Consider the following 16,345-nt stretch of genomic DNA (forward strand, 5'->3'; position numbering starts at 1 on the left):
CTGCCTCCTGCCCGTGGCTGTGCTGCCCTACAAGAGGGCAGGGAGGAAGATGGTGCCTGTCTCCTGGGCTGTGCTGCCTCAGGAAGGTGGGTGCCCCACAGCTCCCTGCCCCAGGGAGGCAGGTGGAGGGATGTCTGGAGCAGCCTCCCTGGGCAGCACAGGAGGCTGCGCCTGAGCCCTTTCCTGTGGAGGTGTCTGATGTGCGGAGAAGCTCCGGCGGCAACTAGTGGACCTAACGCAGGAAAAGCTAAGGAAGCGCTCAGTGTGTTCGCAAAGATGTAGTCACAGGGCAGCTGAGAGATGGTGGTGGCTGTGTTCCAGGAATGGGTGGCAGAGGGCCCAGGCCATCTCCCCTGCACTGAGGGCTGGCATGTGACCAAGGTCTAGTGCTGCTCGTCCAGCAGCGTGGGGTTGCAGAGGTGCCTGAGCTCCTCAGCCTGTGGGAGGTGGCCAATGCAGGTGCAACAGAGCAGCCTGGAGTGGTATGAGAGCAGTGAAAACCCCACAGCAAGAGAACAGAAGGCACCCTAACTGCAACAAGAGCTTGTTCTTCACATACTGGCAGCACCTCACTGTGGTGAGTGGGAGCATCAATGGCAAGGCTGAGGCCTGACAAGAGCCAGGGTGTGCTGACGGCACATCTGGCTCAGGGAGAGCACCTCAAGCCTGGGCTCCGCCTTTGTGGTCCTTGGCACCTGCAGGTTACCTGTGAGGCCTGGGTGGGCATCTCCTACGCGTTGTCCATCAGCTCCAGCTCCCCTGCTCAATCAGCTGCCTCAGCCACAGGTTGTCTCTCAAAGTGTGCCATGAAACAGTAGAAGCTTTTTGTCATGGCATCCCTTTGCCCAGCACTGAAGCACCAAGCTTACTCTCCTTGCAGGGTGCCAGGCACCAGGAAATGCCTGCAGACCACTTGGGCTCATGGCACTGGGCAGAGTGGTGCTGAACACAGAGGTTCCCTAAGGTGCTCCTTGCTCTGTCCATGAATAGCTGTCACTGGGGCTTCTCTGGGAGAATCACAATCTCTGGGACATCGAGTAGAGACAAGAGGCCCTGGAAATGCTCAGTACCCCATGCCAGTTGCCTCTAGGAGAGCAAACCTCTGTTGGGGAGAAGGCTTCTCTGGGAAGAAAAGGGGCTCACCAGGGAGAGGGTCACAGGCACCCCACTCCCCTTCAAGGATTCCCTTGGGTTCAGGGGTGCTGTGGCCCTGACCGCCCTCTGCCAGGACCCTGCTGCAGACCCAGGGATGGGACACTGCTCACCACCTTGGTCTGGATGACTCCAGTGCATTTTCTTGGCATACCAGCTCCCTTTCCCAGCACCCGGCTCAGCCATCAGTGATGCTGGAGAGCAGTTGCCAGGCGGGCAGACTAGCCACAGGCCTTCGGTCCATCTTGGACCTTCTGCTGGGCTGGCAACAACTGTGGGCCAGGAGCTGGGCGGATGTGTGCCCCGTGGGGGGAATCCCTGCTACCTTCATCATCACCCCCTCCTGAGCGGCCAGGTTTGTTTTAAAGACCCTGGCTTCCTTTTATTGCTTCCCCTCTCAGATTGCAGCCGGCTGCAAGGGCTATTTTTAGCAGCCTGCCTTCTAAAAATAGCCCCGAGCTGTTTGGAGTTGCGTCACGAGAGGTAACTCTCTCCATGCACAGCTTGGCCCCTGTGCCCCAGGAGGGTACAAAAGGAGGCTGGGAGCAGTGGGGTCAGCAGGTTCAGACGCAGCCAGAGGCAAAGGAGGCAGCTGTGTGCCGCCAGCTTCGAGCATCCTAGTGCCGGCACCATGACCATCTTCTGCAGCCACTGCCACAGGCCGCTGCAGGCAGAGATGAGCTGCCTGCCCAGGAGGGGCAAGCAGGCGCCCGCTGCCTCGAAGCCGTTCAGGTGAGCTCCCTACTACCTCCTGCCTACGGGGCTGTGACGGCCCTCCCCTTGCTGGGGAGAGCCCTGGGCCAGTTTGCATAGTGCCCAATGGCCCTTGCAATGGGCTGGCACCAGCTTGGGACAGTGGGGCTGCCAGCCAGTGCACAGGGTGGAAGTGAGGGAGGTTGTAGGGGCAGAGGGATTTCAGGTGGTTGAAGAGTAAAGGCGGATGCAGGACATCCCCGTAGCAGCGGGCAGGGAATGGTGTCCCTCTCCCTTCCTGGGCACATCTCCCCAGATGGCTGGTTTTGCAGATCAACCAAGAGTGCCTCCAAGGCTCGCCGGGACCAGATTAACGTGGAGCTGCAGGCGCTGCGCTCCCTGCTGCCCATCTCCGCACGGGAGAAGGAGCGGCTCTCCTACCTCCACACCATGGCCCTGGTGTGCCTCCAGCTGCGGGGAGCTCAGATGTTCCCTCCAGGTACCCATGGCCCTGCTGCACCCCATGCTAGCTTGGGTCCATATGGGGCACTGCTCCTGCCCCCCAAGACAGCGCTTCACCCTACGCTCCCCCTGCAGACTCGGCTCCTCCTGCAGGACCCGCCCTCGGCACAGAGCTGCTCTCCCTGTTGCCAGGGTTTCTGCTTGTGCTCTTGGCCAACGGCAAGCTGGTCTACATCTCGGAGAACGTGGCTCAGGTCCTGGGCCTCTCTGTGGTAAGGCCTGCCCGCTGCGTGTCTGCAGTCACTGTGCCTGGACCTGTCCTGGTGCCTTTGCTGCATGCAGCATGCTGCCCTGGCAGGTGCTGCTCTGTGGCTCCAGCAGGCTGCATGCTTGCAGTGCCAGTGCGCGGCACACTGGGGCAGGCGCAGTCTACAACGGCAGCCCCCTCTTTATCAGGTGGAGCTGCTCGCCCAGGGGGACACAGTCTTTGACATCCTAGATGGGCAAGCATGTGAGGATGTGCAGAAGAAGCTCCTCCTCGCCCAGGAGGAACCGGGCAGGGGTAAGGGAGTCCTCAGCTGGCATCTCACAGACACTGCTGCCCTGCTCTGGCCGTTTGTGGCTGGGGTCAGAGAGCCGGGGCTGGCCAGCCCTGCTGGGAGAGGAGTGAGGGAGCCCCTGACCAACTCTGGCTGGTTTGTTTCCCTTGCAGAAGTCACATTTGTCAGCGAGATGCGCACGTCCAAGACCTTCCGGCTGCAGTATGGGGGGAATCGGGCTGTGGCAGTGTGTGGCCGCTTCACAGCCTTGCGCTGGTCGGCCTCCGCCACAGCCTTCCTGGCCCTCTGCACGCCAGTCATGCGGTTGCATGCAGACAGCACTGCCAGTTCCCAGGACAACTTATTCCAGAGCACGCATGTCTTAGACATGACCTTTACTGATGTCACGGAGAGGTGAGAGGTGCCTGCTTGCACCAGCTGTACATCTTGGACAGCAAGGATCATTTCCCTTCCCCACACCTGTGTGAGGGATGCAGGCTGGACCCTGTGTGAGCAGTGAGACTCCCCCAGACACTTCCCACACCTCTTCCTTCCCTTGTTTGCAGCTCATTTCTGTACCCCTGTTGTTTTGCTCTCTCCTCCATCATGCAACAGCTGCTCCTTGCTGACACGGTGCAGACTCTGCAAAGCACTCAGTTCCCCCCTCCCTTTGTCTTCCCTAGTGTTACCTACCACCTTGGCTACTACAAGGAGGAACTGATCGGTCAGTCGTGGTACAGCCTCCTGCACCCTGAGGACACTGACCTAGCAGCTGCCCAGCACAGGGCTGTGGGTGAGTGTCAGGCCTGGGAACGTGTGTGTCTGGCTACCCATGGAACCTGGCTGTCTGGGACAACAGAAACAAAATTAATTTAGTTCTGCCTGCTGTGGTTCCCTGCTCTGAAAAGGATGAAGCAGAGAATTGGTTACACACCCCATACACCGTCTGGGAGGTCACAGGGAGCTTCCAAACTTGGGAACATGGGCACCCTACTTTGCCACAGTGCAGAGAGACAAGCCTACTTGAGCCCTGGCTTTTTGTGAGAGCAGGACTGTTACGGACCTGACTCCAATACTTGTGGCTTCTGTCCCACTGGGGCCAGAGCAGCAGACTGACTACAGACCCCAGGAGGGCAGCGTGCAGGGTCCACAAGCAGCATGCCACTCTGTCCTGGCAGCCGTGCCCTACCGTAGGCTAACGCAACCCCTTGCCCGCAGTGCTCGGGGCCGGGACCGCATCGGGGATGGCCGTGCTGCGCGTGCTGCGCAGGGACCGGACCTGGGCCTGGCTCCGCGTGTCGGCGCGGCGGGACGGCGGGGGCCACGTCATCACCTGCACCAGCCACTGCCTCAGGTGAGGGCTCAAACGGGGAGGAGGGCAGAGCGGTGCCGTGCCCCCGGGCCGCCCCTCACTCCCCCGTCTGCTGCAGGGAGGAAGAGGCGGCCTACCTGCGCGCCCGAGAGCACCGCCCCACGCCCCGTAACACGGCGGCGCCGCCGCCCACGCCTGTCGCCGCCCCGCCGCCGGGACGGGAGCTCAGCCTGCTGGCCGCACAGCTCCGCGCCCTGGCCGACAGCCTCTCGCCGCCCGCCGCCGCTCCGGCCTGGCCCGAGGCCGAGGCCTTCCCCCCGGGCCCGCACGACACCGCCCTGACCCGTCTCCTGGGCGACGCGTTGGAGGGGGCGGAAGCCCCTGTCGCGCACGCGCAATACGTGCCCTGCCCGCACCAATAAACGTCACTTCCGCCATCCGCCTGGCTCTGTCTGCACGTGCGCTGCCGCTCTTCTGCACGGCCACTTCCGGTTCCGCGGGGTCTCTCCGCCCTCACCGCGCGGCTTTCCCTTCCGCCTCTGCCGCCGGTTCGCGGCGGGCCCGGGGGGGGGGGGGGGGGGGGAGGGGGGGGGGGAGGGGGAGGGACGACGGGTGAGGGGCGGCGGGCCCGGGGCGGGCGGACGAGGCTCTGGTGCCGCGCGTTGCGGCTGGGAGCGGGTGGTGATGCGGCCGCGTCAGGAGGGCGCGGGGAGCCGGCCCCAGCGGGCCCAGGCGGCGGGATGGGGGAAAGCCGCCGCGGAGGAGGAGGAAGAGGCGGTGAGGGGGCGGCCGCTGCGCCGAAGCGTGCCGGCGGTCGTGGAGCAGCCCCTTGGGAGACTGAAGGCGGTGGAGAGCGACAGCTCCGGCGACAGCAGCGACGACAGTGATGACAGCGGGGGTCCCCCGGGGGCCGAGGGCAGCGGCGCGGAGGGGGCGGCTGGCGGGAGAGGTAAGGGCCGCCCCGCTCAGGCGGGAGCGTCCTCCGGGAAAGGCAGCGGTCCCCAGCCCGGGGCTTGCCGCTCCTCCTCGGGGGCACTCGGAGGGTCCGGAGGCCGGGCGAGGCGGTGCGGCCTGCGCGGCTTCGGTCCCTGGCGTCCCCCAGACCGCAGCGTATTTCCCGGCGTGGTGGGGGGCGTCACGGCCGCCCATTCGGTGGGGAACGAATTGGCCAACGGCTGGGTCCCTTTCCGTGTTCCAGCTCCATCGTTCTCCTGCTTTCCTCCCCTCACCCACTCTGCTCAGAGTTCGGCGTCCACGGCAGGGTTTCAGTTTGGGCTGTTTGAGAGGTCTCCTGAACAAAAACTTACAGGGACCTCTTTCTCTTCTCCCCAGTCGCTTTCCCTGTGTGTGGAAGACCTCGTGCATCTTCTCGAGGACAGTTGCTCTGTGCAAACTTAGACATGTAGTAGCTTGAAAGGTCCTCAATGGGACGGGTAAACTGGAAAAAACAGGTGGTGTATTGCTGTGGCAACAGCGGTGGTGGTTAGGCTTGGTGTATTGAGGTGGTTGTTCTCATCTGCAGCGGTATGTGCAATGGGGTTTCCTTATCTAAGAATGATCAAGGTGAGAATGAAAACTGTATGAGAAATATGTGAAAGGCCCTCTCATTTGTGAGGGAATGGACATCTGTGTTTAATGCGTGGCATGGCACAGCATGATGTGTTGCAGGTGTGGGAAGCTACTGGTTGTCTTGTGAGAGGCATCTCCTTGCTGTGTTTGTGGGGGGAGGCGCATCTCATCTAGGCTTTCAGGAAGGGGGTTCCAGTGGTGGTTGGGGTGCCTCCCCATCTGTAGCCATTTCGTTTTCCTCTCTTAATGGTGAGCTCTAGCAAAGCTCAGAGAGAATACCACTGACAGTCACCCTTTCCTTCACACAGCCTGATGTGAATGGGAACAGCAGTTTTGCTTTTACCATATGTCAGGGCTCTCTGTTATCTCATTTCTGGAACAGAAGTAGTTATATTAGAGTCCAGCACTAAGTTTGTCTCAGTGGGGAATGACTGGGCAGATATGAGCCATTTCTTAGGCCATCTGTTTTTGCATGCTGGACACTCTGTGATGTACTCAGCTTGTTGTAGAGTTCTCAACAGGTTCAGGTGAGAAAGGCATAAGGTGTCTGTGTCACATGAGTCTGCAGGAGGAAAGGAAACTTGGGGAGCCTGTGCTGGTGAGCAGGAAATGCCCATGTTATCAGCAGGTAACAGTAGTCTAGCAAGAGGTGGAAAGAAGAGGAAGTAATCCACAAAATAATGGAGGAAGGAAAAAAAAATGGCAGAAATGAAGATGAAATGGACCATAGAGGCAGCACAGAAAAGATAAATTATATTCTAGGGGGGAAAAAGGAATGGGGAAAAAAATTGGGAAATTAGTGTCAAGGAAGAATGCAAGAAACAAGGAAGGGAAGGTAATCCTGTCTTTTAATAGGTATTTTGATGGAGAACCCATCAGCACAGATTTTAAGGATCACGATCTCTCCTGGTGCAGAGGCCGTGGACAGGACCAGCCACTTTGGAGCAGGAAGCCAGCCAAATCTGCTGCCCAGCAGTGAGCTGTGGTCCATTCACTTCTGCCCCAAAATAGGCTTTTTTTTTTTGCTGATATCAAATGATGTTTTTATCAATGTGAGTGGCTAATTCAGTCTCCTACAAATAGATAGTAAGACGTATTTCATGGACTGATACTACTGTGTGAAAAGCACCTTCCCCATTAGGTTTTGGGTGGCCAAGTCTGGTCTGGTATCCTGTACCAGTATTGAAATATTCTATCAGGGGAAGCTCTGCATGCCTTCGCTTTGTCTGATTTATACCAAATCTCTTTTCTAATCCTTTGCAAAATGTTCCATCTTTTTATATGGTGTCTTTATCTCTGTTTTATTGACATCTTGTAAGCCTTTGCTATTTTAAAGGTACTGTTTTGGAATTGCAGCCAAATGGAGTACTGTAGTGCAAGTGGTGGTGTATCCTGGTGTCGGCAGGGATAGAGTTAATTTTGTCGCCAGCAGCTGGTTAGTGCTGTGTTTTGGGTTTAGGATGAGGACAATGTTGATAACACATTGATGTTTTTAGTTGTTGCCAAGCAGTCAAGGACTTTTCAGCTTCTCATACCACCCCACCAGTGACTAGGCTGGGGGTGCGCAGGGAGTTGGGAGGTGACACATCTGGGACAGCTGACCCCCACTGACCAAAGGGATATTCCATACCATATGATGTCATGCTCAGCATATAAGGGGCTGGGGGAAGAGGGATTGGAGGGACATTCAGAGTGATGGCATTTGTCTTCCCAAGTAACTGTCACACATGATGGAGCCCTGCTTACCTGGGGATGGCTGAACACCTGCCTGCTGATGGGAAGCAGTGAATGAATTTCTTGTCTTGCTTTGCTTGTGCACCTGGCTTTTGCTTTACTTATTAAACTGTCTTTACTTCAACCCACGAGTTTTCTCACTTTCACTCTTCTGATTCTCTCCCCCATCCTGCGGGTGGGTGGGGAGTGAGCAAGTGGCTGCATGGTGCTCAGCTGCTGGCTGGGGTTAAACCATGACATGGTGTCTTGTCTGTCTTTGAAACGTCAGAGTAGCTTCTACATCATTCTTCTTTTCCTTTAATACTTTCTTTGTCCTTTTGACTGTCTTTGCTCACAGTCTTTTATTTGTCTGTCTGGTGATGCTTTGAGCATCCAGTGAGACTCAAATATCTTAAGGCAGCTCTTTGGTATGCTTTTTATGTTTTCTGGATGATATGAGTAAATTCTGAAGCAGAAGGTCTTGGTTATTGCCAAGATGACAGTGACGAGGATGAGGAGTCCTTGCTGTGAGCCAATGTGACTGACCTTGTTGCTTCCTGAATTTGGCAGAGCACGCAGAAACCTTGTGTTGTGGGGCAGTGTATTGGGTTTGCATGGCAAGGTTTGGGGAGTGGGGAGGGGCCTACATGGGTGGCTTCTGTGAGAAGATGCTATGAAGCTTCCCCCATGTCCCATTAGCCTTGGCCAGGGGCTTTATCAGCAATGGTGGTAGTGCCTCTGTGATAATATATTTAAGAAGGGGAATAGAAAACTTCTGCAGAAGAGCAGCTGCAGAGAGGAGTGAGAATATGTGAGAGGAACAGCTCTGTAGACACCAAGGTCAGTGAAGAAGGAGGGGAGGAGGTGCTCCAGGTGAATATCTATTCATTCCCCTGCAGCCCCTGGAGAAGACCATGGTGAGGCAGGCTGTCCCCCTGCAGCCCATGGAGGATGATGGTGGAGCAGATATCCACCTGCAGCCCGTGGAGGACCCCAAGCCAGAGCAGGTGGAGACACCTGAAGGAGGCTGTGACCCCATGGGAAGCCCACACTGGAGCGGGCTCCTGGCTGGACCTGTAGCCCCGTGGAGAGAGGAGCCCACGCCAGAGCAGGTTTGCTGGCAGGACTTGTGACCCTATGGAGGACCCATGCTGGAGCAGTCTGTTCCTGAAGGTCTACACCCCGTGGAAGGGACCCAAGCTTGAGCAGTTAGTGAAGAACTGCAGCCCATGGGAAGGACTCATGTTGGAGAAGTTGGTGGAGGACTGTCTCCCGTGGGAGGGACCCCATGCTGGAGCAGGGGAAGAGAGTGAGCAGCAGAGACAATGTGTGATGAACTGACCACAACCCCCATTCCCTGTCCCCCTGTGCCACTCAAGGGGAGGAGGTAGAGAAATGGGGAGTGAAGTTAAGCCTGGGAAGAAGGGAGGGGTGGTGGTGGGTGTTTTAAGGTTTGTTTTTTATTTCTCATTAACCTATCTGCTAACAAATTAAATTAATTTTCCCTGAGTTGAGTCTGTTTTGCCCATGCTGGTAATTGGTGAATGATCTCTCTCTGTCCTTATCTTGACCCATGAGCCTTTTGTTGCATTTTCTCTCCCCTGTCCAGCTGAGGAGGGGAGTGATAGAGTGGCTTTGGGGGGCACCTGGAGTCCAGCCAGGGTCAACCCACCACAGGCAGGATGTGATTGGTTTCGCTAGGCCACAGCTGGGGTGTTTTGTGCCAAATGTGTAGTATTGTAAAGGCTTAGAAAGGCCATGTGCCTGTCACTGCTCAGAGGTGTTGAGCGGGTAAATGCCACCCAGGTGGTGTTACCAAGACTTTCTCCTTCAGAAGGGAGCCAGTGCAAACCTTCCTGTTCCTTCTTGCCCCTACCGTCATCCAGAGAACGGAATGAGCATATCTAAGTGCTGCCTTAAATGTTTTCTGATTGCTGGTTCTGTACACCCAGAGGTGTAAATCCAGAAAGAATCGTTGATATTATTTTTACATTGTGGTTATAAGAAGTGTTTAAGACTACCGTCACTGAGGGATATTGAAGAAACATAGCAACAGAAAATTCCAGAAAAATCTCTTACGCATTCATCAGCACTTTGGGTAGAATTGGTTTTGCTGTTTCTTGTGGTGTTTGTGTTGGTCTTCTAGTCAGCAGTCAGAGGAGAGGAGGAATATTTTATGAAACACAAAGTGTAAATAACACTGTGGGGATCTCACAGCAGGGCTAGAATATGAAACTGTGTTTCGGTGTTGTGGGGTTTTGTTCTTCCCCCAGTGAATTGGGCTATGAGCTATTCCTATTGGTAGTGAGATGGTGAAGGTGGAATGTCTGGATTTCGGTAGTTTACAGGCTCTGCCATGGGAATCGTTTTGTTGCAGACTTAGCAGAGCTATGGTGGATGTGCAGTGGGAAAAGACTGTCTCCGAGTCTTAACAGACAGACTGAACAGGCCACATGGTTTTCCTGCACCTTCTGGCTGGTCTCACAGTGTGAGAGATGTGATAATGAAGTTAAAGGTGATGGGACAAGAACAGTCTGTTAAAGTGAGAGTCAGGACTGAGAGGTGACCTCTCAGAATTTGCAATGCAGCCAAAATATAGCCTAGTGCGGAGCTCATACCGCTCTTTGTACCAGGTAAAAACCTTGAACTTGTCTCGTGCGTGCTTCTGAGTGGAGAGAGAAGCAAAGACATGTTGGGGAGAGTGGGAGACTAGACTACTGCTAATGACTGCAGTGATTGAGAGAGAAATCAAAGGCTGAGAGAACTTCCTGCCATGCAGTTGTATAGGGATGGCACCACTGTGCTTGTGTCACTGTCTGAGACATCCCTCTCAGTGGAATTTGGGGGTGGGAAGTGCCTTGAGAAGCTGTTTGGGTCAGGTGTGTCCTGTGTTCTCTTCCAGATCAGTCTCACATGTCTTTTGAGGAACTACTGCGGGTGCAGAGTGATACGAGAGTGTGCAAGCAGGTGACCAGTGGGAAGAAAACTGCAAAACCTACCAAAGCTACAGTGAAGCAGCAGCAAGGCAAGAAAGGGTAACGGTGTTCTTTTGTGATCAGAAAAATGTGCATGTGTTTTCTCTGCACTCCAGAAGTTAGTTATGCTGGGAGCTCCTCACAGTGTTGCCATTGCCTTAGAACTGGTGTAGATCTCCTTTAATGTGCTACACAACAATACCTTTCACTATAGCGTTTCGTTTAGGAATGGTCTGTTGCTGTTTCAGAGCTCTCGGTATCCTATGCTGTTCAAATCCCCAACAGCCACCTGTTACTGAATAGTTAAATTGGCGCTCAGTTCCTTTACACACTCTGTATTAAGGCATTTTTAACCCACAGCATGCTATGCTTCTCTTTTAAGCTGTATGACAGTGCTTTACCTGTGTTCCCTGGGCCCTGAAATACTTACGCTGCTGTTTTCTAAACCCATTCCAGCTTGTGAGCATCTTCTGCCTGGCTCCTGCTGGCTGGAGTTGCAGTGATAGCCAGTTGTTCTGGAATTTCATTCATCCTTCATCTGTGGCTTGTCTTTGATTTTTCCTTTTTCCCCCTCTACAGTACTTACCATCATAAGCTTTTTCCTGTCGTCAGTGGTCTTTACATCTCCAATTTGCATACTCTGTAGTTGCTATTGATGTGGTGACTATAAAATGTATTCAGCACAACAAAAACGATGAGATTTTTTTTTACAGTCTCCCACTGGTAACAACTGTTATACCATTAGCCTTTATTTGCAGTAGTTAGCTGGTTTTCAGTCCTCAGAGTCATATCTAAGTAATTTGAACAGGTTTCCTCTGTTACACTGACATTCCCTAGCCTGTTTCTGAATACATGTTTCTTCTGCCATAAACAGTTGATTAGAATAATGTTTCTGCTTTACCTTTTACCCAAGAGTCTGGGAGATTTTGTGTAGTGCAACATTTTCACACAGCGTCTCTATTTCTGCCACACGGTTTGCATAATTCTGTTTTTATTTAATTCCCCTAATCCTTTAAGTGATGCATCATTGTAAATCCCACATGCTGTTTCTCTCATGTTTTTGTTATGGAAGTGAGCTGCTTAAAAGAAAAAAAAAAAAACGACTTCAGGGAAATCTCCTGGAACTAAGCTGGCTTCAGCAATGCTGTATAAAGCTGACTCGAGAGCATTGTACAGGGGTGTAGCCACATCGGTGGGCATGAAAATTCTCTGAACACTGCCCTAAGTGGCATGTGGAAAACTTCCTTACGCCTGCAGGGTTATTTATGCTCCTGCCTCAGCGTTACTGCGTTGCTGAATGTGGGTATAATGCCACGTTGTGGGTACTCTCAGTGCGTGGTTCACAGATCATTTCATGTTTCTATTAACTTACCTGATGTACTGACAAATTGCAAGACATGGCATCCAAGTAATATGGGGAGAGTAATTCCCTGTTCTCCCACCTTATGCTGCCCCCTTCATACACCTAAAGCATCAAGCTCTGAAGGCCTGTGTTGCAGGAGAACCTGTTTACTTAATTGGTTGTCGCCATGGTCCTGATTCACTGTGAAGCCTCTTTTGGGATATGTACTGTAAGCTGTACGGCCCTTGTTCCTGGGGGCTGACCTTTTCTTTACTTGTCTCATGGTATGCTTTCTCACTGAGCCTGGCCGCAGTAGAATTGACTTGTCTTTGTAACTACCAGGTCAGTGCAGAAATTCCCACCTTTGGTCTCACCTTTCAGTGTAAGTATTAGTCAAGAGTGGATGAGTTGGCAGGCCAGGAATAGAAGAGGGTTGTTGCATGATGAATGAAAACATGGAGAGGGAGTGGAATAATTGAGTATGGCGCATTTACTGACGCGAGTGGTGGGTTTTCACTTGATCCTACACGAGTTTTGTGTAGGATTGTTTTAATCACGTTTATAGATCGTTTGGTTGTAGTAGCCCTGTCTGGCTCTTGACTGAGTGGTGTCTCTGTAGGTATTGTGGCGAGGATTGAGTGAGAGAGTCTGCCATTTTGGCACTGTGCAGTCATGTTCTCCTGAGGGTCTGGCTAACCTCCTGACACACTAGCCTGGGCCTCATTCTGTCCTCTGCTCCTCTTAAGTACATTTTTCTCTTTTTTTTTTCAGGCCATTGGAAATGTCTGCCAAGAAGCCTGTACCTTTTCTGCGACAAGTCGTCCCTGTGACAAAGAAGGTGGGTGCTCCTCCTCCCCAGTTCAGGAGCTGACTTCCCTCAATGATGCTGATAGGGCACAGACATGGTAATGGGACTGCTGAAGATGACACAGGCTGTTTCTGGAGGATAGAGGCTGGACTGCTGTCTGGTGAGCACAGGTAGTGCTAGCATGTCTCTGGGGAGAACAAGAGATTGGGTGTAGGAGCAGCTGCTCTCTGTATAACCTGCTCACTGCGTAATGCACAACTTGAGGAGTAACTTGAACATTTGAGACCTAAGTGTTGCTAGAAGATCTAACAGCTGCCACTGATGACAATTGCATTGCAAGCTATGGTCGTTGTTCAGTGCTAATCACAGTGGAAGTTCAAACGTCCATCTCGTTCCTAATCTGAATATAACTGACTTATGATTGCTGGATCACCTTAATACGTTAATTTCCACAGTTAGAGATCTCTCTTTGTCTCTCTCTTTTTGTATGCCGTAACCCAGGTAATCTGTGAGAATCTAGATAGGTTTAAATTCCCATATCCATCACCTTGACAACACATGTTCAGCCAGCTCTTGGTCTGGGAGTTGCAGGTGTTTGGAGGCAGCGCTTATGCTCCTGTTCCTTGAATTGGCTACTTCTGAGTGGTAGACTTGCACATCTGTTGCTTGGTAGATGGGATGCAGCCATGATGATTTTGTGAGGGACTGCCACCTTGATTATTGGACTCAGACTTTGCCAACTGCAGATGTTTTCAATGGTGGGTGCTAGTTAAAAAAATAAAAGGCAAGGTCTGATCCCTGGGAGGAGACTTAGCAGGCTATTAACGGGGTAATCCTGGCCACAGCTCTTACCTCTGCCTTCCCTCCTTTCAGGTTCACAGAGACCCTCGATTTGATGACCTGTCTGGAGAGTATAAGCCTGAAATATTTATGAAGACCTACAGCTTCCTGGACAGCATCAAGAAGCAGGAGAAGGAGGTGATGCTCTGTTCCTGTCCTTGGACAGAAGAATGTTGCTTGGCAGGGGCAGCTTCTGCAAAGGTCTTTCACAGTAGAGGTGGCAAGCAGACAGTCATACAGCTTTCTGCTCTCTTCTTCAGATGATTCAGAAGCAGCTGAAAAAATGCCGGAACATGGAGCAGAAGGAGAAACTCCAGCAGCTTCTGAACCGCATGGTGAGTTCAGTGCAGCATCTCCCCTCTTGTGAGGCAATGCACTAGAAGAGAGGATGCATGACCTTAGGTCTGCCTAGATACTTGTTGACACAGGCCATCCTTTCTGTACAGACACAGCAAGAACAGGCACAGAAAAAACAGCAGAAATTGAGGGAGAGGGAGCTGTCTTTGAAGAGACAACGGAGGGAATTGGCCAAGCAAGGAAAGAAACCCTTCTTCTTAAAGAAATGTAAGTGCTCAGTGTGAACATGATGCAGGAAGACCTAGAGGGGGTCCAGCTGACAGGACTCCAAGCACTGGAAATGAGTAGTCCATAATATCCCATGGAGCTGTGAAGGGATTGTTCTAGCCCTGGTACTCAAGTGACAAGCCAGGAAGGGAGAGGCGAGGAGGGGTCTGTAGAGATGATTTGGGCTTCAGTTTAAAACCTTGCTCCCCTCTTCTCTACAGCCGAGAAGCGGAAATTGGAGCTAGCAGAGAAGTATGCAGAGCTGAAGAGGAGTGGAAAGCTGGAGAGCTTCCTGAACAAGAAGAGGAAGAGGAATGCCATCAAAGACAAGCACCGTCTGCCCTCACAGAAGAACTTGTGACTGCTGGACAGACATACTGTTGTCTAGCACTGGGATTCACTCTGCCCTGGCCAGGCCTGGAAGATGGCCGTCCCTCTTCCCCAGTATCTGCCCGTCACTGTACAGTGATGCTGTTAGGCAGCAGAGCAGAGGCTGAACTGAAGGAAATAGTGCTTTTTGTAGCTGATATGTCTTCTTTACTTGTTATTTACACCATGACTGGGTGGTGACAAGTCTGTCATGCAGATGTACGTGGTGTTGACAGCTGTCTCTGTCCTTGCCTCTGCTAATCTCTTCCTCTAGCCAGGAGAGCATGAGCCCTACCCCACACTGCTGGCTCTGCTCCAGGTCTTATCAAACACCAGCTCAGGTGGGAGGTAGAGTGCCTGTGCAGAGCAGGGCTAGCACTGACTTCAGACCAGGTTGCCCAGGGCTTCTTCAGTTGCATTTGGGAATGTCCAAGGACAGATGCTACCATCTCTCTTGCCCTCTGCTGCTTCAAGTTCTCAACATGGAACTTTTTTTTTCCTCCAGGTTTTAGTCCTGCCTGGTTTTAGTCCATAATCATTGTCTTGTTCTCAGTGAAGTGCCTGGCTCTGTCTTCTCAGTAGCCTTGTCATAGGTCAGGGGAATGGGTGGGAAGGGGTGCTGTTAGGTCTTTCCAAAGCCTTCTGTTTCTGAGGGTGCATAAACCCTGTTCCCTCAGCCTTTCCTTGTGGTGCTTCAGCCTCTGATGACTTTCACATACTCAACTGGAGTCAGCCCAGAGGACCACCATGTCTCTTCTGGGGGTCCAGCCTGGATGCAGTATCTGGATGTAGTCTCAAAGTGCTGAGTAAAGGAGAGAGGTTCACACCCCTCTGTGTGGGCTGCACCCTGGTGATGCAGCCCCCCTTCCTCGCAGCCAGGGTATGCTGCTGGCTGTGCTCAGGTACTGCTGCCTCTCTTCTCGGCTTCTCAAGGTGGTGTCTACAGGTACTTCTAGGAAACTGATTCTGTATGAAATAAAATACCTGTTTTCCTTTATTCCCAGTGTTGGTGCTGTTCAGTAAGTTCAAACACTTTTGACTAAGTTAATACCTGTCTCACAACATTACAGTTGACCACCAGCTCTCTTGTTTCTCCTCACTCCTGACTGCCCACCTCCTGTGGCTGTGCAGGCGAGATGATGTGGCTGTGACTCAGTTGATCTCTGACAGGTCAGAGTGTGTGCTGGGGGAGAGCCTCAGCTCTGCAGGGCAGAGTGCTCCCTGGGCACAGCCCTGCTGTGTGCGGGTGGGCAGCTGGTTTGTGGGCCTGAGGAAAGGCCTTGCAATGAGCAAGAAATGGAATGATTAGCAACTCCATCATGCCTGCCTGAGGGTGTTGCTGAAGCATCTGCCTCCACTGCAGTTCCTGTGGGTGACAGTTTTGCTCTGGTGACAGGTTTTAGTGTAGCTGGGGGAAGGCAGTAAAAATGGGATGTGCCACCTTTGGTAGAGACCACATGGAAATTCTGGGCTGCCTTTAGCCTGCTTGTGGCTTATTGCTTTGCACTGTGCCCAGCTTCTTCCTCCTTGCCTTGTGATGTGGGAGGCAGAGCCTGCTGCATCCTCGTGCCTTCAGAGGAGTTGCCTTGGGAGCAGTGTGGCAGCACCAAAGCCCAAGGCTATCCTGGCCCCTTTGTGGCTTTGGTCTGCTGTTTTATGCTCAATTTTTAATCCAAAGCTGAACCAACCTCCACCTGTACATTAATGCAAGAAGACTGGGGCCTGGACAGACTGGAGGTGGCTGCTCACCCTGGGTCACTGCTGCCAGGGCTTTGCTGAGGGGCCACATGGGAGCACCATTCCTGAGCCCATTTGTCCCTCCCCCAGCTGCTGGTAGGTCCTGCCCTGCAGTGAGCAAACCTGGTGCACTCCCTAAGTGGTCCTGTTTTCCCCTCCTGCCCCTCTGGAGCCAAATGCCTCCTTTGTGCTGACAGCTGTGTGCCTGCCTGCAAGGAGGACATCCTCACTGGGATGTCACCTGCTTCTGTTCACATTAGTGGTGAGGAA

The 16,345-nt window shown here is 53.0% G+C and overlaps 2 protein-coding genes across 2 annotated transcripts; both read left to right on the forward strand.

The window, feature by feature from the left end:
* Nucleotides 1–1,243: 1,243 nt before the first annotated feature.
* LOC129200685 (neuronal PAS domain-containing protein 4-like) lies at nt 1,244–4,580 on the forward strand. Its single transcript, XM_054811956.1, has 9 exons — nt 1,244–1,507; nt 1,656–1,884; nt 2,178–2,344; nt 2,443–2,579; nt 2,764–2,869; nt 3,020–3,260; nt 3,530–3,639; nt 4,065–4,200; nt 4,277–4,580. Exons 1-9 carry the CDS (start codon nt 1,447–1,449, stop codon nt 4,578–4,580), a joined length of 1,491 nt encoding a protein of 496 aa, XP_054667931.1. The 5' UTR covers nt 1,244–1,446.
* Nucleotides 4,581–4,784: 204 nt separating this feature from the next.
* LOC129200687 (ribosomal RNA processing protein 36 homolog) lies at nt 4,785–15,335 on the forward strand. Its single transcript, XM_054811963.1, has 7 exons — nt 4,785–5,107; nt 10,343–10,475; nt 12,529–12,595; nt 13,439–13,543; nt 13,666–13,740; nt 13,852–13,969; nt 14,191–15,335. Exons 1-7 carry the CDS (start codon nt 4,843–4,845, stop codon nt 14,328–14,330), a joined length of 903 nt encoding a protein of 300 aa, XP_054667938.1. The 5' UTR covers nt 4,785–4,842; the 3' UTR covers nt 14,331–15,335.
* Nucleotides 15,336–16,345: the final 1,010 nt, after the last annotated feature.

The sequence above is a fragment of the Grus americana genome, unplaced genomic scaffold (genome assembly GCF_028858705.1).
Source record: "Grus americana isolate bGruAme1 unplaced genomic scaffold, bGruAme1.mat scaffold_417, whole genome shotgun sequence".
In the NCBI taxonomy this organism is placed as follows: Eukaryota; Metazoa; Chordata; class Aves; order Gruiformes; family Gruidae; genus Grus; species Grus americana.

What these genes read in the sequence shown, in the direction of transcription:
- LOC129200685 (XM_054811956.1), top strand. Translation starts at nt 1,447, where the DNA reads ATGTGTGCCCCGTGGGGGGAATCCCTGCTACCTTCATCATCACCCCCT. An exon ending in ACCCCCTCCTGAGCGGCCAG is followed by an intron (nt 1,508 to 1,655) that starts GTTTGTTTTAAA and finishes CTCCATGCACAG; the next exon opens with CTTGGCCCCTGTGCCCCAGG. An exon ending in AGGTCCTGGGCCTCTCTGTG is followed by an intron (nt 2,580 to 2,763) that starts GTAAGGCCTGCC and finishes CCTCTTTATCAG; the next exon opens with GTGGAGCTGCTCGCCCAGGG.
- LOC129200687 (XM_054811963.1), top strand. Translation starts at nt 4,843, where the DNA reads ATGCGGCCGCGTCAGGAGGGCGCGGGGAGCCGGCCCCAGCGGGCCCAG. An exon ending in TCGTCCCTGTGACAAAGAAG is followed by an intron (nt 12,596 to 13,438) that starts GTGGGTGCTCCT and finishes CCCTCCTTTCAG; the next exon opens with GTTCACAGAGACCCTCGATT. An exon ending in AGCAGCTTCTGAACCGCATG is followed by an intron (nt 13,741 to 13,851) that starts GTGAGTTCAGTG and finishes CTTTCTGTACAG; the next exon opens with ACACAGCAAGAACAGGCACA.